Source organism: Delphinapterus leucas, chromosome 2 (genome assembly GCF_059928025.1).
Source record: "Delphinapterus leucas isolate spDelLeu-1000000601 "Yukka" chromosome 2, BTC_Dleu_Yukka2, whole genome shotgun sequence".
In the NCBI taxonomy this organism is placed as follows: domain Eukaryota; kingdom Metazoa; phylum Chordata; class Mammalia; order Artiodactyla; family Monodontidae; genus Delphinapterus; species Delphinapterus leucas.
In genome coordinates this window covers 135,971,792-135,989,547 of record NC_143130.1, presented here as the reverse complement: position 1 = coordinate 135,989,547, position 17,756 = coordinate 135,971,792, and the positions used below count along the sequence as shown (strand labels likewise).

General features: G+C 35.8%; 1 protein-coding gene across 2 annotated transcripts; it reads right to left on the bottom strand.

Moving 5' to 3' along the window:
* Positions 1-163: 163 nt before the first annotated feature.
* SOCS4 (suppressor of cytokine signaling 4) lies at positions 164-17,730 on the bottom strand. Of its 2 annotated transcripts, XM_089907727.1 has the most exons (3): positions 17,450-17,730; positions 14,984-15,058; positions 164-5,039 (listed from the first exon to the last, which is right to left on the bottom strand). In XM_089907727.1, exon 3 carries the CDS (start codon positions 4,945-4,947, stop codon positions 3,625-3,627), a length of 1,323 nt encoding a protein of 440 aa, XP_089763853.1. In that variant the 5' UTR covers positions 4,948-5,039; positions 14,984-15,058; positions 17,450-17,730; the 3' UTR covers positions 164-3,624. The 2 variants fall into 2 exon arrangements, with proteins under 2 accessions (XP_089763853.1, XP_022426225.1); XM_022570517.3 differs by lacking the exon at positions 14,984-15,058 and having other exon boundaries at positions 17,450-17,729.
* Between the last annotated feature and the right edge of the window lie 26 nt (positions 17,731-17,756).

Genomic DNA, 17,756 nt, shown 5'->3' with positions numbered 1-17,756 from the left:
AGAGTTAGGTCTCAAGGCTTTTGTTTCATAGGAAGGAAGCTCTCTATTACATGGATCTATGAAATGGTCCAAACTTCAGACAGACAGGAAGCTGATAACTTGATTTATCTTCCTAATGGCTTTGGCTCATGAATAAATGATAATGGTTTGTGTTTTTCTTATAAAAAGAAATGTAATTTGTATAATGATATGAGTCCTATTTGCCACATTTGCTCTACTTTTCTAAAAAGGATTTCTAATGACTTAGACATTCTTTATATTATTTACAATAAGAAGTCAAAACTTTTAGCTGAAAGCCATTTTTTTGACCACAGTTTGCCATTAGCTGACATTCAGGAAGGAACACAGGTCTGATCACCAAATCAATAAATCTAGCCACAGACTGACTAAAAGCTTCCTTTAATCTTCTTCCTATTAGGTCTTCCTTTAAATTAAACCCTTCCCTCTGTGAATTATTTAAGTGAATGGCATGGTTACAGAAAGATCAGATATGATTCTTCATACAAAAATGCTCAAGGAACCTAAAAAATCCATTCAGCATGTTTCAGGAATTACAGTATGAATCAAGATGCTGTAGCTTAAAAAAGGAGAGGGGGGCTTGGGGGTATTCCTGAAAGCTTCAGAGAGAAATAGAAAAGTCAAGTTTATTTCCTGGTTAGGGCAGGATGATTCCCAAAGCACATTTAAGTGTCTGGTCCAGACTAGCTATTAGTGATCAAGTAGTCCCCTTTCACTATCAAGGCTTTCCCCTGAGGTAATGCCTAAGGTCTTAATTTTAATATTTTGTTTCTTTTAGCCCCATCCTCTCTCACCAGTAAGTGCCACACATTCCCACCATGCTGAATGCTTTCTCAACCCTGCAATTTACACTTTTCAAACGCTCACCATGTCCAACTTACAAAATTTATTGGGTTGGCCAAAAAGTTCGTTCGGGTTTTTCATATACGGAAAAACCCGAACGAACTTTTTGGCCAACCTGATATATTTGTATCTCCCCACATTGTTCCTTTCAAAACTTATACTCATTTACTTATACATAATTTCAGTAATTACATTTTTAATGAGTTAAGTTTCTGAATACCGAATGCTCTTCCAAATGTGTCCACAAGTCACTGAGAAAGGGTTAAACCTTTCTAAATTCCAATCCCTTCACGCTTTAAAAAATTTATTATTACTCTTCTTTTTCCTTCATGGTAAACAATTCCTTTCTCAAATCTTACATTTCTACTTTCCCGATTTCTTTTCTGTAGCAAATACCAAAGGAAAAAATACAAACCGTTTCAGCGTATATGAGTCTCCTTCCTGCTCTCATTTATTAGATCACCTACTTCAAGGCTATATAAATGGCAGTATTTTGAAAATGTTAACAGCTATCAATACCTTGAAGGTGAAAAAATAAGAAAGCCAGAGAAAATATATCACAAGCAACCAGTCTGAATATACGAAAGGCTACTTAGATCTTGATTTTCATATAAATACTAATTTTTACCATTATAAAAGACAATGTAATATTTTTCTTTATAAAATTACCTTTTAACAGAATATTCACTAGCTAGTCATTCCTTAGGTTTTTCTGTATTGATAAAAAGTTATTTTTAAAAGAAAAATATTTAAAACAATATTGTTTCATAGAAACAGAAAGTCTCAATATCAAATTCTGATAAAAAACTATAATTATGGGTAGAGTCTTACCATACTATTAATTTTCTTTCACCAAAGATGGACATTTAGGAAGTGCTATATTGGTAAATAAGATAAGCTTCTCAGTGATCTACAAAAGCGCCACAATAAAGATGAGGTAGTATGAGACTGTCCCACTTTTGTAAAAGGGAAGTATCATCTTTAGAAGAGATATTTATCCTGACACTGGTGTTGATATCCCGAGCCTCATCACTGCTAAGAGAGGTGCCATTTTAATAGCTAACCCTCACTGGAACCAAGACAATCTTGAGATCACTGAGAAAAAAATATGCTAGAAGACAATGGTAACAGATTTTAATTTTGTGATAATTGCTAAAAAGTTATTTTAAAGCAATTATTTTTAAATGCCATCTTTATGTTATCAGCAGAACTGCAGGAAAGGGAAATGCTACTTCAACATAAAAGCAATGATACTTAAGAAACATCTATTCTAACGTGGAAATCTGAGTCAAATTTCTTTCAATATATGTAGAAGCAGCTTCCTACTAGAGCTAAACTAGCATCAAGAAATCAGTTACTATGATATTAAAAATGCCAACTTGTACAAAGGGGTAGACAACTCACCAGAAGGAATAACTGTCTAGGATATTTATTATTCACTGATTCTTTAAAAAAGAAGAGTAGGCTATCATTCCATCTATCTTATTATATAACATTTCTAAAAATACTTCCCCGTTCTGGGGATGTTAAATTCAAAATATTACGCCTGGTGCCCAGTATTGTTCAGTATGGCATAAGCCACGTAGCTCTCAAAATGTTTCCTTTTTGAAGCCATACTAAAGACATGTTAGTTCTGAAAACAGGAATAATTATCTGGAACCTGAAGATCAAAACCAATATTAAGCTCCCTGAATACTGAGCTCCACGTTTACTTCTTGAATCTTTATTCAAGCTCAATTCAAAATAATGAAAAACTACCTAGTTCTCTTTGGTTACCAATGGAAATTTGTGGCTGTTTATATAAACTGTGGCATCTCTCCAAACTAACAGGCTCAGAGTTTCTAAAACAGAGCTAAGCAGAAGCAACAGTTCATAAGTAAATACAGAAAAACCTTAGTTGCTTTATTACTTTAGTAACTACTAGTTACTAATAGTGTTATCATTATTTTTAAAGCTTCCAGTGAGAAAGGAACAATACTTATGTTCTGAAGATGGTAACTCTTCCTAGTTTGAGAGAAAGATCTACTCAAGGAATAATAAATGACCATGCCACATTATAGAAGAATAAATTCACCCCCAAAATATCATGTCCTCATTTGATTCTTACCGACCTGATTAATCAAATTTAGTAATTCTGCTTTACAGTTAATATTTAAAATTAAAACACATGAAGTTTAAGCCATTTTGCTAACCTTTAACATCCCTATTAGTAAATTATAGAAGTCAATTACATTAGTATGGATTGTAAATTACAACACACTCAGCTTTACTGAAGACTTTTAAACCAAATGAAAAGGATGATGGGAAACTGTATCTTATGTATAGGAATGCCAATGGCATAGGTTAACAAAGCATTTTATATGTAAGAAAGGACAGGATTACTTTTAAAGAAAAGTATGAAATACAGATTATTTAACTGTGTTTGCAATGCCTACCAAACTTCAAATATCCCTGGATCATATGCAAATTACAGTTAAGAAAAGAAAAAAATTAAGTATACAATCTACATGGTAAAAACAAAAACCAAACACCTAGTCAAAAATATCCATTAACTCCTAGTGTGTAACAATTATTAAACAATTATTATTGTTAAACAATTATTGTATCCTAAGAAAAATAAACTGATCTGGAAGTAAAATTTAGGGCATAAGTTTATTTTGGACTTTAACTGCCCCTGTAGAAAAATTCAAAGTGGCATAATAAGAAAAATAAAATATTAAATGAAAATATGTATATAATCACTCCCGTGTTCCTACCCTTTTCCTAGCATCGCTGTTCTGGTGCATCAATCCTGAGTACTCTAACTTTTGATTTATAGTGATATTCTTTCAGATATAATTTCATGGAAGAAGGAATTGGAAGGGCATCAATGCCATCATAAGTTGTACAGTTACAAATAACTGTTCTGCATATATGCTGCAGGGGAAAGGGGAAAGTCCGAATTAAAGGAGTGGATAAAAGTGGTTCAAAGAACATACAGGCACTCGGGTCCTTATAATGCTCTAGGAGCCCAGTTATGTCAGGAGAATGGAAGACACAAGGATCATGTGCATCAAAGCTAAAGTTGTGATTCCACTGTTCAATTCTAGCATGAAGAGAACGACTATAGCGTCTAAAACTAACGGAGAATAAATAGTCTTCCTGTGCTGAATCTCGCAGTAAAAAGGTACCCTCTGGTTTTCCTTCTAGTAGAGCTTCAGCTGCATATTTATCCATAACGCCCCAGTAACATGGATTATTATTGATCTGAAGGAGGTCTGGTACAAGACAGTGGACATAATCAATCTGGGTATGGTACTTAGGAGGTGTTTCCAGTTGCAGGGTTTCTTCATCAATTTCCCATTTGGGTTTGTTTCTTTTCCTGGAACTTGTGCAAAGTGTTATAATTTCATCATCTGAATCCATATCACTATCTTCTATACTGTTATTTGAAGCCAGGTTCATTATAGAGCCAGTCCCAGGACCACCTCTACCCGAAGAATCGTTATTGGTTATGACACAGGGCTGAACACTGGTATGTGAGAAGCAGTTGACCTCTTCCATGTTTCTTCGTTGTTTTAGTTGACCATCCCTCAATTCAGTCTGAGACAAGTCTGTGCTTACCCATTCATCTGATTTGGGACTTATAGGAGCAGTGTGTCGTTTAATAAAATGCCACCTAAAGGCTAAATCTGATCGAGGTGGGAAAGGACACTTATCTAACATGAGTTCACTGATATGAATTTTTCTTTTAGACGGAAGCCCTGAAGAGTGCCGACTACTACAATTCTTTATTGGAAAACACTGCCCCACAGCATCTTGCAGTTTCTGTTTAAGAGATCGGCCTAAAAATCTATGCCCACAGGAATGATCTAAATCCAACTCGATAGATGAACAGCTGTGCTTCCTTTCTTGGCTCCTTAAAGGAACTTCAGTTTTCTCTATAGCACTCACTGTTTCAGCATCTGAACAACTTTCACTCTTTTTTGACCAAGATAACTTCTTTCCACTCCATACATAACCATCCTTTCTGTCAGCACTTCGACTCCGACTAGTTTTGGGCCTTACATCTACATTTTTACTATTACTTTCACTATTTTCTGCCATTTTAACCAACTGTCCACAAATTCCAGTGTTATAAATACTGCTCTTTCAGTTTTTCCGGTAGAATGTTTCTTCTGGGCACTTTCTGGATATATCTAAGGAAGAAAAAGATCATTAATCGTTTGTCATTAACATTGTATAGATTATATATCAAGCGCCAATTATACATAAGATGAAAAGATGAAAAAGGATAATTTATACATTAAAAACAAACTATTAGAAATGTTGGAAGGCAGTTCCAAGATATTTTGTTCCCACTTAAATAAACTACTTTACCTTATGCTAATAATTCCATAGTGCCATGGAGTCAAGAATCTGAGTTCCTTTCCCACAGCTAGTTTCGATGTGAATCAAAAAAGCTAAGCATCCTCTCAGCCAAAATATATGTCTGAAATGTGAACAATTTCCGGTTTTGAGGTACATCTTATGTCAATCTCTCCTCCCCTTATTTTTTAATTTCACAGCAGACCAGGAAATTCTTTGTTAAGAGATGAGAAACCTATGAGCTGGTGTTTGATGACCACTACCCTCCTTCTCTCTGTTTTCTTTCCTATTGATTGAAAATATGAACAGTTTTAAGTTATAAAAGCTGTTAAGAATTTATTAAATAAATAATCACCACTGAATAGTAGGAATGTCATGCAAGAATTCCCAACGCAATTTTTGTCAACTCATTTAAATATCTGGTCAACTTCACTATCAGTCTAGGCAGTTTGTAGAAAATTTGGAATTGGACAAAAATTTGTTATTTTATACACACATACACTTCCTTATATTCTTTTTGTGTGTGTGTGTGGTACGCGGGCCTCTCACCGCTGTGGCCTCTCCCGCTGCGGAGCACAGGCTCCGGACGCGCAGGCTCACTGGCCATGGCTCACGGGCCTAGACGCTCCGCGGCATGTGGGACCCTCCCGGACCGGGGCACGAACCCGCGTCCCCTGCATCGGCAGGCGGACTCTCAACCACTGCGCCACCAGGAAAGCCCTATTCTTCTTGATAATTTCAAAAAACAAGCAGATAAAGTTCTATAGGGCAATGCCTTTCCTATGAAATTGGCTAGCTATACTAGAATTTATAATGTAAATAAAGTTTTATTAAGACTAATAGTAATGATTGGTCATAGGTAGAAACTACTTAACTATTCTTAGATGGAAAAAGATTTAAGCCCAGAATTGGGGGGAGGGATTCTATAATCTCAAATATTTTACAAATGAAAGTTGAATTTTGAGACTGAGAAAATCAGTTGTACTCAACATTCTGGTCGTGATTAAGCTTCTGATTATATCAGAGGAACATTAACAATCCCAACAGTCAAGTAAATGTTTAGAGCTATGTGAATCCATTTTCATAGCAGTAGGGTTTAGAAACAAGCATCTGCAGAGGCCAATATAATTGGGAAGTGCTTAAAAGTGTGAACTAATGGCACAGGCTTGCCATATAAAGTACCCCATTACTAAACAATGAATAGCATCGGGTGATTATACTTATTATTTTGATTTAGTGAGCTCACTGGTACGTAATAATTTAAAATCCACAGGGAAAAAATATTTGAAAATCTAAATTTGAAAGAAACATCATCACTTGGTATACCAAAATTATATTCAACAGCATGCTGTGGTTGTTCATTGACTAAATTCCACTGAACAAAAATAAACAGGCAGAAGCTACAAAGTAGGCTGAAGTATATGAAGAGTCAGTAGAGACACTAGTTACTAACAGCTTACACTTGTATTTTTCAAATAAAAAATTAAAAAGGAGCCCCAAGCAGATATTTTTTTGTTAACACTACATACTTTCAACTTTTTTATTCAGCATAATAATGTGAAAAGTTATCATGTAAGGTTTAAAATACCTGGTGTTTTTATTTACTTTAAAAATACTAAAGTAAAAAAAAAAATACTAAAGTAGCAGATTATTAACTCTATGATCAACTTTACTCCACTGGGTGTGAGCATCTTCATCTTCCTTTATTTCTATATCAAAGCTAAGTCTGTACCTCTGCTCTCTCTTTTTAAAAAACATCTTTATTGGAATGTAATTGCTTTACAGTGGTGTGTTAGTTTCTGCTGTATAACAAAGTGAATCAGCTATACATATACATATATCCCCATGTATCCTCCCTCTTGCGTCTCCCTCCACCCTCCCTATCCCACCCCGTACCTCTGCTCTTGATGACATTCCCACCTTTACCAGGGCCTGCTTCCATTGCTAGCTCTTAACTTCTCTCTGCCTTCAAAAACAACCAAGTCTCCTATAAACTGTTTTAGTGATTCCAATGCTTCCTTTAGTTATAATTGCTGCTTTCCATATTAAATTTCTTAATGAGTAGTATAACTTGATTTCCTCTCAAAAAGAAAATAGTTTTGTTTTTCTCTAATTATATAAAAGAAATAACGATCCAGTTTAAAATAGCTATGTGAAAATCTTCTTGCTCCATCTTTCTCTCAGAAGTCAGCCCAAAACAAGGGAAAATGAGAAATAAAAACAAACCTCATCTTCAATGAAACTAGCAGATATCTATAACCTGAGTGACAAAATACAAGGACAGAAAATGAACAGAGGAGCAATGACTGACTCAGCAGTGGAGAGGAAGGTGACACCAGGCATAAAGGCAACGTTGATGAGAAGCAAGCCAACAGAGCAGGCAAAGTCCAGGACACCTAGAGGTACGAGGTGCTACAGAACGTATGGATGGAGAACAGGGCAGAAAATGGGGAGGTAGGTTGAAAATTTGCATACGTGCAGTTAGATGTCTCTGGTTGTTACTCTCATACTTAGAGGAGATGGGAAATTTATCAATATTATTTGGAGAAGCTGAACCAGAGAGGCTCAGGACTTTGGATACTAGGCATGGTGAGGATAGATGGGAGGCTTGGGACTAAAATCAGAAAGAAAATTCCCTGCTCCCTTCTTCCATCCAGCTTCTAGAACTCCAGCAACCAAACTTACACCTTCTAATAGGAGACTGGAAGATACTATGCTGGAGAAACAGAATGGCCAAAGAGAAAAGACCTATAGATGCTGATAACTGGAAATCCTCCAATGAAAAGCTGGAGGGCCACCCAAGCATGCTGTGAAGCTCATCCATCCATAAGCCCAGCCTACTTACATAGTGCTTTCAGGCAGCACTGCTGTGCTTCATTTACTCTAGAATATGGCATGTCACCAGACTTTTGAGGTAAGCCTCTAAAATAAACAAGCGAATAAAACAAGGAACTTGGAGAAAAAAGTAACCATGAAAGCAGCAGGTAATAAAATAGATCTCTTCCAAGTTAAAAGAATATATTATACCAATGAATAAAATGAGGTAGGGACAATCAGAGAATAAGAAAAATTTGGAAATTAAAACCATGATTGCAGGAAAAAAAATATTCAATAGGAAAGTTGGAGGTAAGCTGAGGAAATAATAGGAAAGAGGAAAAAAGTGGTTAACTAGACAGAGAAGATAAGAAAATTAGAGGATCAATACAAACTTCACAGAAAATAACAAAATGGAGAGGGAAATTATAAAAGAAAATATATTAGAAAATTTCCCAGAACTGAAGGATATGAGTCTCCATACAGAAGGAGCACAATGAGTGCCCCCGCACAAGGGAAAATACACACCAAGTTACATTATTCTATAATGTTAGAACCCTAGAGATAAAGAGGTGATACCTAAGTCTTCCTACCTTATAGACAACAATACTCTAAGTATTGTATGCTTATAAATCTGTTAAAGAGAGTAGACCTCATGTTAAGTGTTCAATCAATCGACTTATGTATGTAACTCAGACAAAAAAAAAAAAAGGCTTCCTGAGGGAAAAAAGTCACAAAGGACTGTAAATAAAATAGCATCTGTTTTCTCAACAGTAAGTAACAGTGGAAGCTAGAGGATAGTTTCCAACCTTGAAGATAACCAGCCTAACAATCAATCAAATAGGATAAAATAAAGAAATTTTCAGACATGCAAAGTAACAACAATTTTACCTCATATTGGAGGATATGCTCTTCTAAAATAAGAGTGTAAACCTAAAACAAATGGCATAACATAGGAAACAAGGTATTTAACATATGAGAAAGGAAATGTGAATTCCTGGGATGCTTAAGAAGGGAAGTTTCCAGACAACAGGGTGTTTGGCGCTGCTGGAGAGCAACTAGTTCATATAACCACATAAGGACGTAAGGCTCTTTGTGTAATAAGAGAATAGAAAGAGAGTAAGGAGACTAAAAGAGAGGTAAATCCTCATCTATCAGAAGAGGAACTCAACCAATAATGTCTAATAATTGATGCATCAAGAGAGAAGTATAAGCATATGATTTAGAAATGTGAAGATAAATATCAGAAAGACAAATTATGAAAGTAGAAGCCTTTGAGATGGGTAGGAGAGGAATGCGGCATTACTTAGCTTATCTAAGCTTTTCAGCTTAATTTAACTTGAACCTATGTACACATATCATTTTGATGACCATAAATAAAAATAACAGTACTTTACACTCACTGTGAAAAATTCAAACTTAAAAGTTAAGAAGAAAAAAGTAAAAACTATCCATAATCCTACCACCCAGCAGTAACCATTATAACATTTTCAGTATCTCTATACATGTACATGACAAGGATGCAGTTCCATAGCACAATGATGGCAGACATTAGAAATATGGTTTGAGCCCAGTTTATTTTGTACTAGCCATATGACCTTGAAAGCTCAGTTTCTTCATCTGTAAAATGGAGATACTGATGCTATCTATTTCATTAGGCTGGTGGGAATTAAATGAAATAATGTATGTGAAGTATATACCTAGCTCAGATTCTAAATGTACCAAGTATAAAATAAAGTTTAACATGTTTTTTCTTTTTTTAAAAAAAGAAACAGATATTACATATGTTTTATTATAGTGCCCAAGCCAGTTTTATAGAAATAGTCCATAAAGGAAAAAAATCACAGAAATACCTCTGTCTCTAGCCCATGCTAACTATAAAGTTTATGAGCAAATATAATTTTCAGGATGATAACTAATGTTTCAAAATGAAAAAGGATCAATACACTAAATACAGCTGAAACTCAACAGACCATGAAGCTATAGAACAATTTGACATTTTCCCTCAGAGAACTGATCTCCAGCCTTACTCTATACAAGTTTACATGCTAACATAACAGATTTACTTTAGCAAGGCTTACCAACTTATACATAATAGGTAGCAATCCATCAAGTATCTCTGGATTTTAGGTTAACTGTTCTTACATATGCTAATGCTGCAGGGATCCATAAAATAAAGCAAAAAATGCCATTGCCCTAGATGAATTTTCCACACATTTACCTATACTTAAAGAGTTAATGCATAGAAAATCTTCTTTTGACTGGTTATCTTTTTGTATCTAAGAACTACAGCCTTATATAAATTTTACATAGCATTCTTGTGATAGAAAACTGAGTTCATGCTTCAGAAGTCCCACTTTTATAAATTGTTATGGTAAAAAATATATTTGGTGGGGCTCCCCTGGTGGCGCGGTGGTTGGGAGTCCGCCTGCCGATGCGGGGGACGCGGGTTTGTGCCCTGGTCCGGGAGGGTCCCGCACGCCGCGGAGTGGCTGGGCCCGTGAGCCATGGCCGCTGAGCCTGCGCGTCCAGAGCCTGTGCTCTGCAGCGGGAGAGGCCGCGGCGGTGAGAGGCCCGCGTACCGCAAAAAAAAAAAAAAAAAAAAAATATATATATATATATATATATATATATGGTAAAACATACCGTATCACTATATGGGCCAGAATGTCACTTAATGTTGTAATCTTCAAAGTAGGAAGAAAATTTAACTTCTATTTATACTTGCCTAAAAATTAGAAAACTTAAAATTTATGAATATTGAACATATGATTGACAACGTTCCCATCACTCATTGTGAGATGGTTATTTGTCTGATGAGGTGCTACTCCTGAGGGAAGAGTGGGAGCTCCAAAAAGCTAAGGACTTGATGGCAACCCTCTCCATTTCTTTGTGCACTTTTAGTGCACCGCAACTGATTCCATGTTGCTGGAATACATTTGTGGATTATATTATCTTAGGTAAGAGAATCTTTACAATACTTTGTAAATAGACACGATCACGGAAATTTTATAACACACGAGGTTTGCTAGTTATTTCAGGGCAAAGTACTTAAGTTGCTGAAATTTTAAGACAAGTTATGTATTTTTCTTTTACAAAATGACAAGTGTTCTAAGTTTGATGACCTTTATTGGGATAATAAGTGGCTCTGAGAAGCTACTTAGCAGATACATTAAGAAAAAAGGCAAAACAAAACACTTAACTGGTCTCTTCATGGTTCAGGTAACTTAAAAAAAAACTTATGCTATGGTGAGATCTTTTTAGAAAAAAAGATATTCAGAATTTCCTTCACTATCACATGATTTTATTACAATAATGATAAAAATGCATGATGCATATAACTCTCGCATCTTTACACTTTACACAGATGGCAAAAGATCTTCTAATCTCTTCCAAAAGTTGCATTAAATCAAAATTCATAAAATTAAAAAAATTCAATCACATTGCTCTCAATAAAAACATTAATTTTTTAAACATCTTTATTGGCGTATAATTGCTTTACAATGTGTGTTAACATTACTTTTAGTGAAAAATTTTTTTATTTTTAAAGACTAAAAATGAGTTTTATAAAAGTGCTTTTGGTGTCTTGCCTATACATGTAAAATCTGAATGTTAAAAAAAAAGTGTAAGGTTCTGAATCTGAATGAGTCCTTTCAAATACCCTATCATTAATTGTTGGAATTTTATACAAACTTCATAGAAATGAAGTAGATGAGATACAAAATAGAAAAAAAGTGACTTTAGTACCAACTTTATGTAGTATAGAAATCAACGATGATACTTTGAAAAGTGTTCACAAATCAACGTTTGTTAGTAACTGCAAAGAAGCTTTTTTTTTTTTTAAAAGAAGGTGAAAGAATCACTTGGGAGAAAGTGCTTTGACTCTTGATTCAATAATTAATTTTTTATGAAGGCATCTAAGTTACAATGCCCTGGGGAATACACAGTGACTTTTTTTATTGTTATTTCTTAATGAGCAAGAGGCAAACATCTAAAGCAAGTCTATTTAAACCTTTTTCAAAAAATCAAGTTCTCAGATTCACTAGCCATTTGATCCCAGGTTCTATAATCAATTGCACTGAACAGTGATAAACGAATTAATACCCAATGTGACCCTTCTATGCTAACAACAGATTTAAATAACATTTAGTTAGTACTCTTGAATAAGGTTGGGAAGGTGATTTTAATTCAAATTCCTTGAAAACTTTTTTAAAAGCCAGTAATTAAAGGGTTAAACTTCATCTAGACACTTCATTGTATCTCTATGATGTTGGATAACAGAGCATTATTGTACATATTAATCATTCATTGAACTACTGTGTCTACAATGCTGATGTCTACCTAAGGCCAGAATTCATGTAAATATTAAATTTGAAGTTATAAAGAATAATTTACTATACTACAAAGAATTCACAAATAACTTATTATTCTGGTAGTTATTTAACCCTGGGAACTACCTTATCAAATCTATGATTCCAAAGTTTACCTGCCATTATGTGTCCCCAAAACTCCTTGAATGCATTCTGATCACAGTCCATGTTATTTGAATTGGATTCTGTGGGTTAGAGTCCTTGATGTTTGATCATAGCCTAATATTTGAGTTGGATTCTATGGGAACACTTAAGAGTCCATGAATGGAATATACTGGATAGTACAAGAGAGGTAAATTCCTCGGAATGTTAATAAAAAAACATAAAAAATGGGTTTGTTCAAATGAGAAACATCTCTGAAGTATAAAGTGTTTTTTTCTCATTACGAAAGCAATACAGGTTCATTTTCCAGTAAATATTTTAAAATATCTCCTTTTTCATGCTACCAAGCCATGGCTCATGGGACTTAACTAGATTTATTTGGGAAAACACACACACACACACACACACACACATACACACACACACTGATTAGCACCACTACACCCTTCCTTCCCTTCCCTTCTCCAAACTTTCTCCACCTACTTTCCTAATTATATTTTGCTTAAGTCAGTGTCCCCCAATCTGAACTCCTGTGTACACTAGTGCTAAAAGATGTTAATATATACATGTTCTAGAGAAACAGAGGTTTCCTTATTAAACAAGTTTGGGAATCACTTCCCCTCTGAAAGATTACAAGGCACCTTCAGCAAAAGGTTCCAAGAGGTCCTTCAGTTAAGAAACCTGCTTAAGCCACAGTTTCCTTTATTTAACTCATCATAGAACCGTTTTGTGGAAGAAACTGTGGGAGAAACATTAACTTGGGCTAACATTAAAATAAGTGTACATTCCCTGAGCATGCTAGCTAAAGATAAAGAGAAATGTCCAGGACCTGTCACTGAAGAGGGTTAATTTAGTGTGAACAGAAAACTAAGAGCTGGCACTATAAACTTCTAAAAGCACAAGAACCAGGACTTCCCTGGTAGCACAGTGGTTAAGAATCCACCTGCCAACGCAGGGGACACGGGTTCAAGCCCTGGTCCGGGAAGATCCCACCTGCCGCGGAGCAACTAAGCCCATGTACCACAACTACTGAACCTGCACTCTAGAGCCCACGAGCCACAACTACTGAAGCCCGCCCGCCTAGAGCCTGTGCTCCGCAACAAGAGAAGCCACCGCAATGAGAAGCCCATGCACCACAATGAAGAGTAGCCCCCGCTCGCCGCAACTAGAGAAAGCCTGTGCACAGCAATGAAGACACAACGCAGCCAAAAATAAAAATAAAATAAATTTATTAAAAAAATTTTTTTAAATTAAAAGCGCAAGAACCTTAACAGAATCTTAGAAACCAGAATATTTAAGATATTCGATTGTGACTCTTAGAGAATAAATTGGATTGTACAGATGTACTTCTTCCTTTCAATTTGTAATTTTTTCATTATAAAAATAATATATGCTCATTATAAAATACATGGAACATTCAGAAAAGTTCAAAAAGGAGGGAAAAAAACTGTAATTCAATTACCTAGAGGCAATCAATTTAGACATTTTGGCCAATTTCCTTGTAGTCTTTCTTCCTATGAGTACAATTTAGTCTGAAGAGGAAATTTTTAAGTTATAAAGATCTATAAAAAATTAACAACCTAGTTTTTCACTATACCATATTTAAAAATGAAGCATGGTGCAGATGAAACAACAGCATGAGTTGCTAAATCATCAAACATGATCTAAAATTTAGACTTTGTCACTTACTAGCTATCTCTCCTGACTTTTAGAATCTCATTTAGCTTCAGTGTTCACATTGTTAAATCTGGATACTGTCAGCTGCCCCATGTTTTTACTGCCAGGATTAAAATCTATGAAAACAGCATACATTGAGCTTAATGAGAATACATACTACGTTCTGTAATACATTGTCTTCTCAGAACCTTCCATGTAGAATAAGCTAATTTCTAAAAATGAGAGATGGGAAAGTGGCAAAATTAAGGAAAAAGAATGAAAGGAAACAAAGGCTACATATAAGGCTAGAAAATCCAGACAAAAACATATCTCAAAAACCTGAGGCTGAGGATGCTTTGGCATTTCTGAGATATCATAAAGCACTTTCTATTACTCCTGATACTAAACATGCTCTTTTAAAAAGTGTTTTTAAGCTTTAAATTCTTGAAAAGTAGTATGGGTGTAAATAACCAAACTTAAAATTTCTTACAAGCTAACTTAGTAAATAAACAGGTTTCAACAGTAACAGTAGGCAAAGTTTTTTTTTTTAAAAAAAACGATCATAGATTATTCTTTTCATTGCTTTATGATAACTACGTATGCTTACATTTAAGCTTGGGTAACAAGTTTTACCTACAAACTAGTATAATGTTATTCTAGAATTAAATAAAATTGTTTTCATGTTCTGATAAAACTAAATTCTAAGTTTTATGGCAACAGTTATGACTTGGAGAGGCAGTATGGTAGACTACTTGGATCAGAAGTTAATAGACCTGGGTTCTATTTCTAGTTCAGACAGTTGGTTAGGTGTGTGACCTTGGACAACTCACAACCTTTCTCAGCCTTGGTTTTTTTCATTCATAAGACAATGATTATATCTGTCTCGCCGTAGTAAGGATCCACTGCCACTGTAACAACACAAGAGTCAAATATTAGCTGTCTCTGGCCAGCGGAACTGGGTAGGTTGAGAGTAGGACTTTCCTGTATTCCCTTTTATACCTTAGAAAGTTTATACATGCACAAGTATTATTTACCCCAAAAATAAATTAAATAGGCTGGTAAGATTCAGGACACTTTCAGAGATATAAAAATCTTCAGATTTCTAAACTGCCTTCAATTTTTTTTTTCAATACTCTGTTCTCAGTTTTGTTATTACTCTCTTCTTCTAGCCTTATCTTTCATAGGATTAATAATTTTTACATCAAATATCAATACATATTTTATTAAAAAGGAATTTAAAAAACTCTCTAAGGCAATACTGATATGCCTCCTGGATAAACTAAGATTATATGACATTATTATTTATATAGAGAATACTGCCACAAGTAGAATGGTAATATATTCATGCTTTCTCACCCTACTGTCCTTGAGAACAACAATATTTGTGAGCCTAAGGGTACTATGAATGGTCACAACAGAGAAACGGTAACTAACCTTCACTGCAATCGAAGCTGCGACCTTGGCATGATTTTCAGTGAGTTCATTCAGCTATCCACTCCTATGAGACATGCACCTGACACCCACATTGGTGACGGACAGCTACACTGGTTTCTTTTTAAAAGCTATATTATCTTAAATAACCACGCAATTTAAGATTTAAGTTACACATTTCATTACCACACTATTGTCTTGTACATATTATTTGAATGTCTGTTTCCCTCACCAAGATTGTGAATTCACTGAGGACTTTAAAATTTGTCTTTTTAAAATCTGACTGAAATAGAAATGGACATGTGAAAACATACTGGCAAAAGCAAGAATACATCTTTTAACAGTTGAAAAAATTTAATGGATAATGATTCAAACAACTCCATTTTAAATGAAACCATTAAATGCCCACCCAAAGTACCCCATTAATAACACAAGACAATTAGTTTTATACATCCATGAGTATCTTCTATATATGGAAGAAGGTGTCATCTTCATTTTAGAGATGAGGAATCTGACATTCAGTAAAAGTAAAGAAGTATATTCAAGGTCACACGAGTAACTGTCAGAGTCAAAATTAAAATCTAGGATTGTTCAACTCTAAGGCCCAAGCTCTTTCCATACATGTGAAATTTGTAAAAAAAACAAAACAAAACAAAAAACCCTATGAATCAAATGTGTTCATTGCTAAAGCAGAGTGAAAGGAGAGAAGCGCAAACACCATTCATAGTTTCGAAGTCACATGGTGTTAACATATTTTATAGTTACGGCATTTTATAGCTATAAATCTTGTTCCAAATTGGCAGATTCTTCTTATGCTGAGCTCTGAAAAGCACTACACTGAAATCTCACGATGATTTATTTGGTGTACTATCGGACTTCTTCTTGAACCCCAGTCTATCCAGTGATATTGGATTTTAAAAAAATTAGAAATCAGTCTATCTAAACAACGAATGCTATCCAAATAAAATTAAGTCACTCGGAAAGAATCATCTCAGGTATCTTTTGCTCTTGTGGGAAATCAAGGATAGGTTGGTTATTTTTCCACAAATCCCAAGTTCTTTTTCAGCCAACCACTCTTCCTCTTCATTCACGTACCAAACCTCAGTGTCTAGCAAGCCTATTTGGAGCCCTAGTACTCAAAGCAACACCTTTCACAATGCCACCACGGTAAGAACTATACCACGGTTTGTCTAAATCTGTTTGCAAGTTTTCCCAATGGAACTAGACTGAAAAACAATGGGGAAAACTCTACAACAGAAAAACGTTTCTCTTATGTCATAAACAAGTTCCGATTGAGACTAGAAGGTGGGTAGCACGAAAAATATCATTGTGAAGGTTTTCATCAGAGACAGGTCTCCCAACATGGAGAACATGAAGACCCAAGCAAAGCATAAACTTAATGGCCAAGACCTTAGCAAAGACTGTAAGGATCGAATGAAGTATTCAACAATATACTTTAGTTCTAGCTCATCTAAATATGCACTTCAGTGAACTTTAGGTGGGGTCTGAATAGGGAAACCCGAATTACTTTCTTCTTAAGGGATATATGTAAAATGTCCTATAGAATAAGCATTAATGTACACGCCAGACCTCCAGGAACCATGAACTGAGATTAAGTCTTACTTCCTTTACCGGTATAGAAATGACAAGATGAAGGCGCCAAGGATGCCAAGATTAAAGGCTTGAGAAGGGTCTCAGCTTCCTTTTCTCGAAAGAACATGCCCAAACATCTCGTTCTCTAGCCGGGTCCCAAGGAAGGGCTGGACCCGTACGGGGACCCGGATATGGCTGCCTGTGAGGAGCGCCCGGAAAGTAGAAGCAGACCCCGCTGGGCAAGGCCAAGCAGCAACCACCCTTCCCCCACTCACCTCTCGGAGCGCAGTTTAACTGGGGCTGTCCGAGTAACTGCCGCCATCACCACCGCCATCACTCTGGGTGCTCGCTAAGCTGGAGAAGGGAGACCCAACCACTCCGGCACCTCATGTAGGTCCTCTAAGACTGAGGCCTGCCTGCAAGCCCCCACCCTTCGGTGCGGGGTTCTCATCTCAGACGTCGCAGTCACCGCCTCCACCTGCTTCGCCGGCGCTGCCACCACTTCCGTGTTCGGGTCCCTCCCTTTCTTCCTCACTCCCCCAGCAACCGGCTTTTTCCCTGCCGGCGGGCGCGCAGCTGACG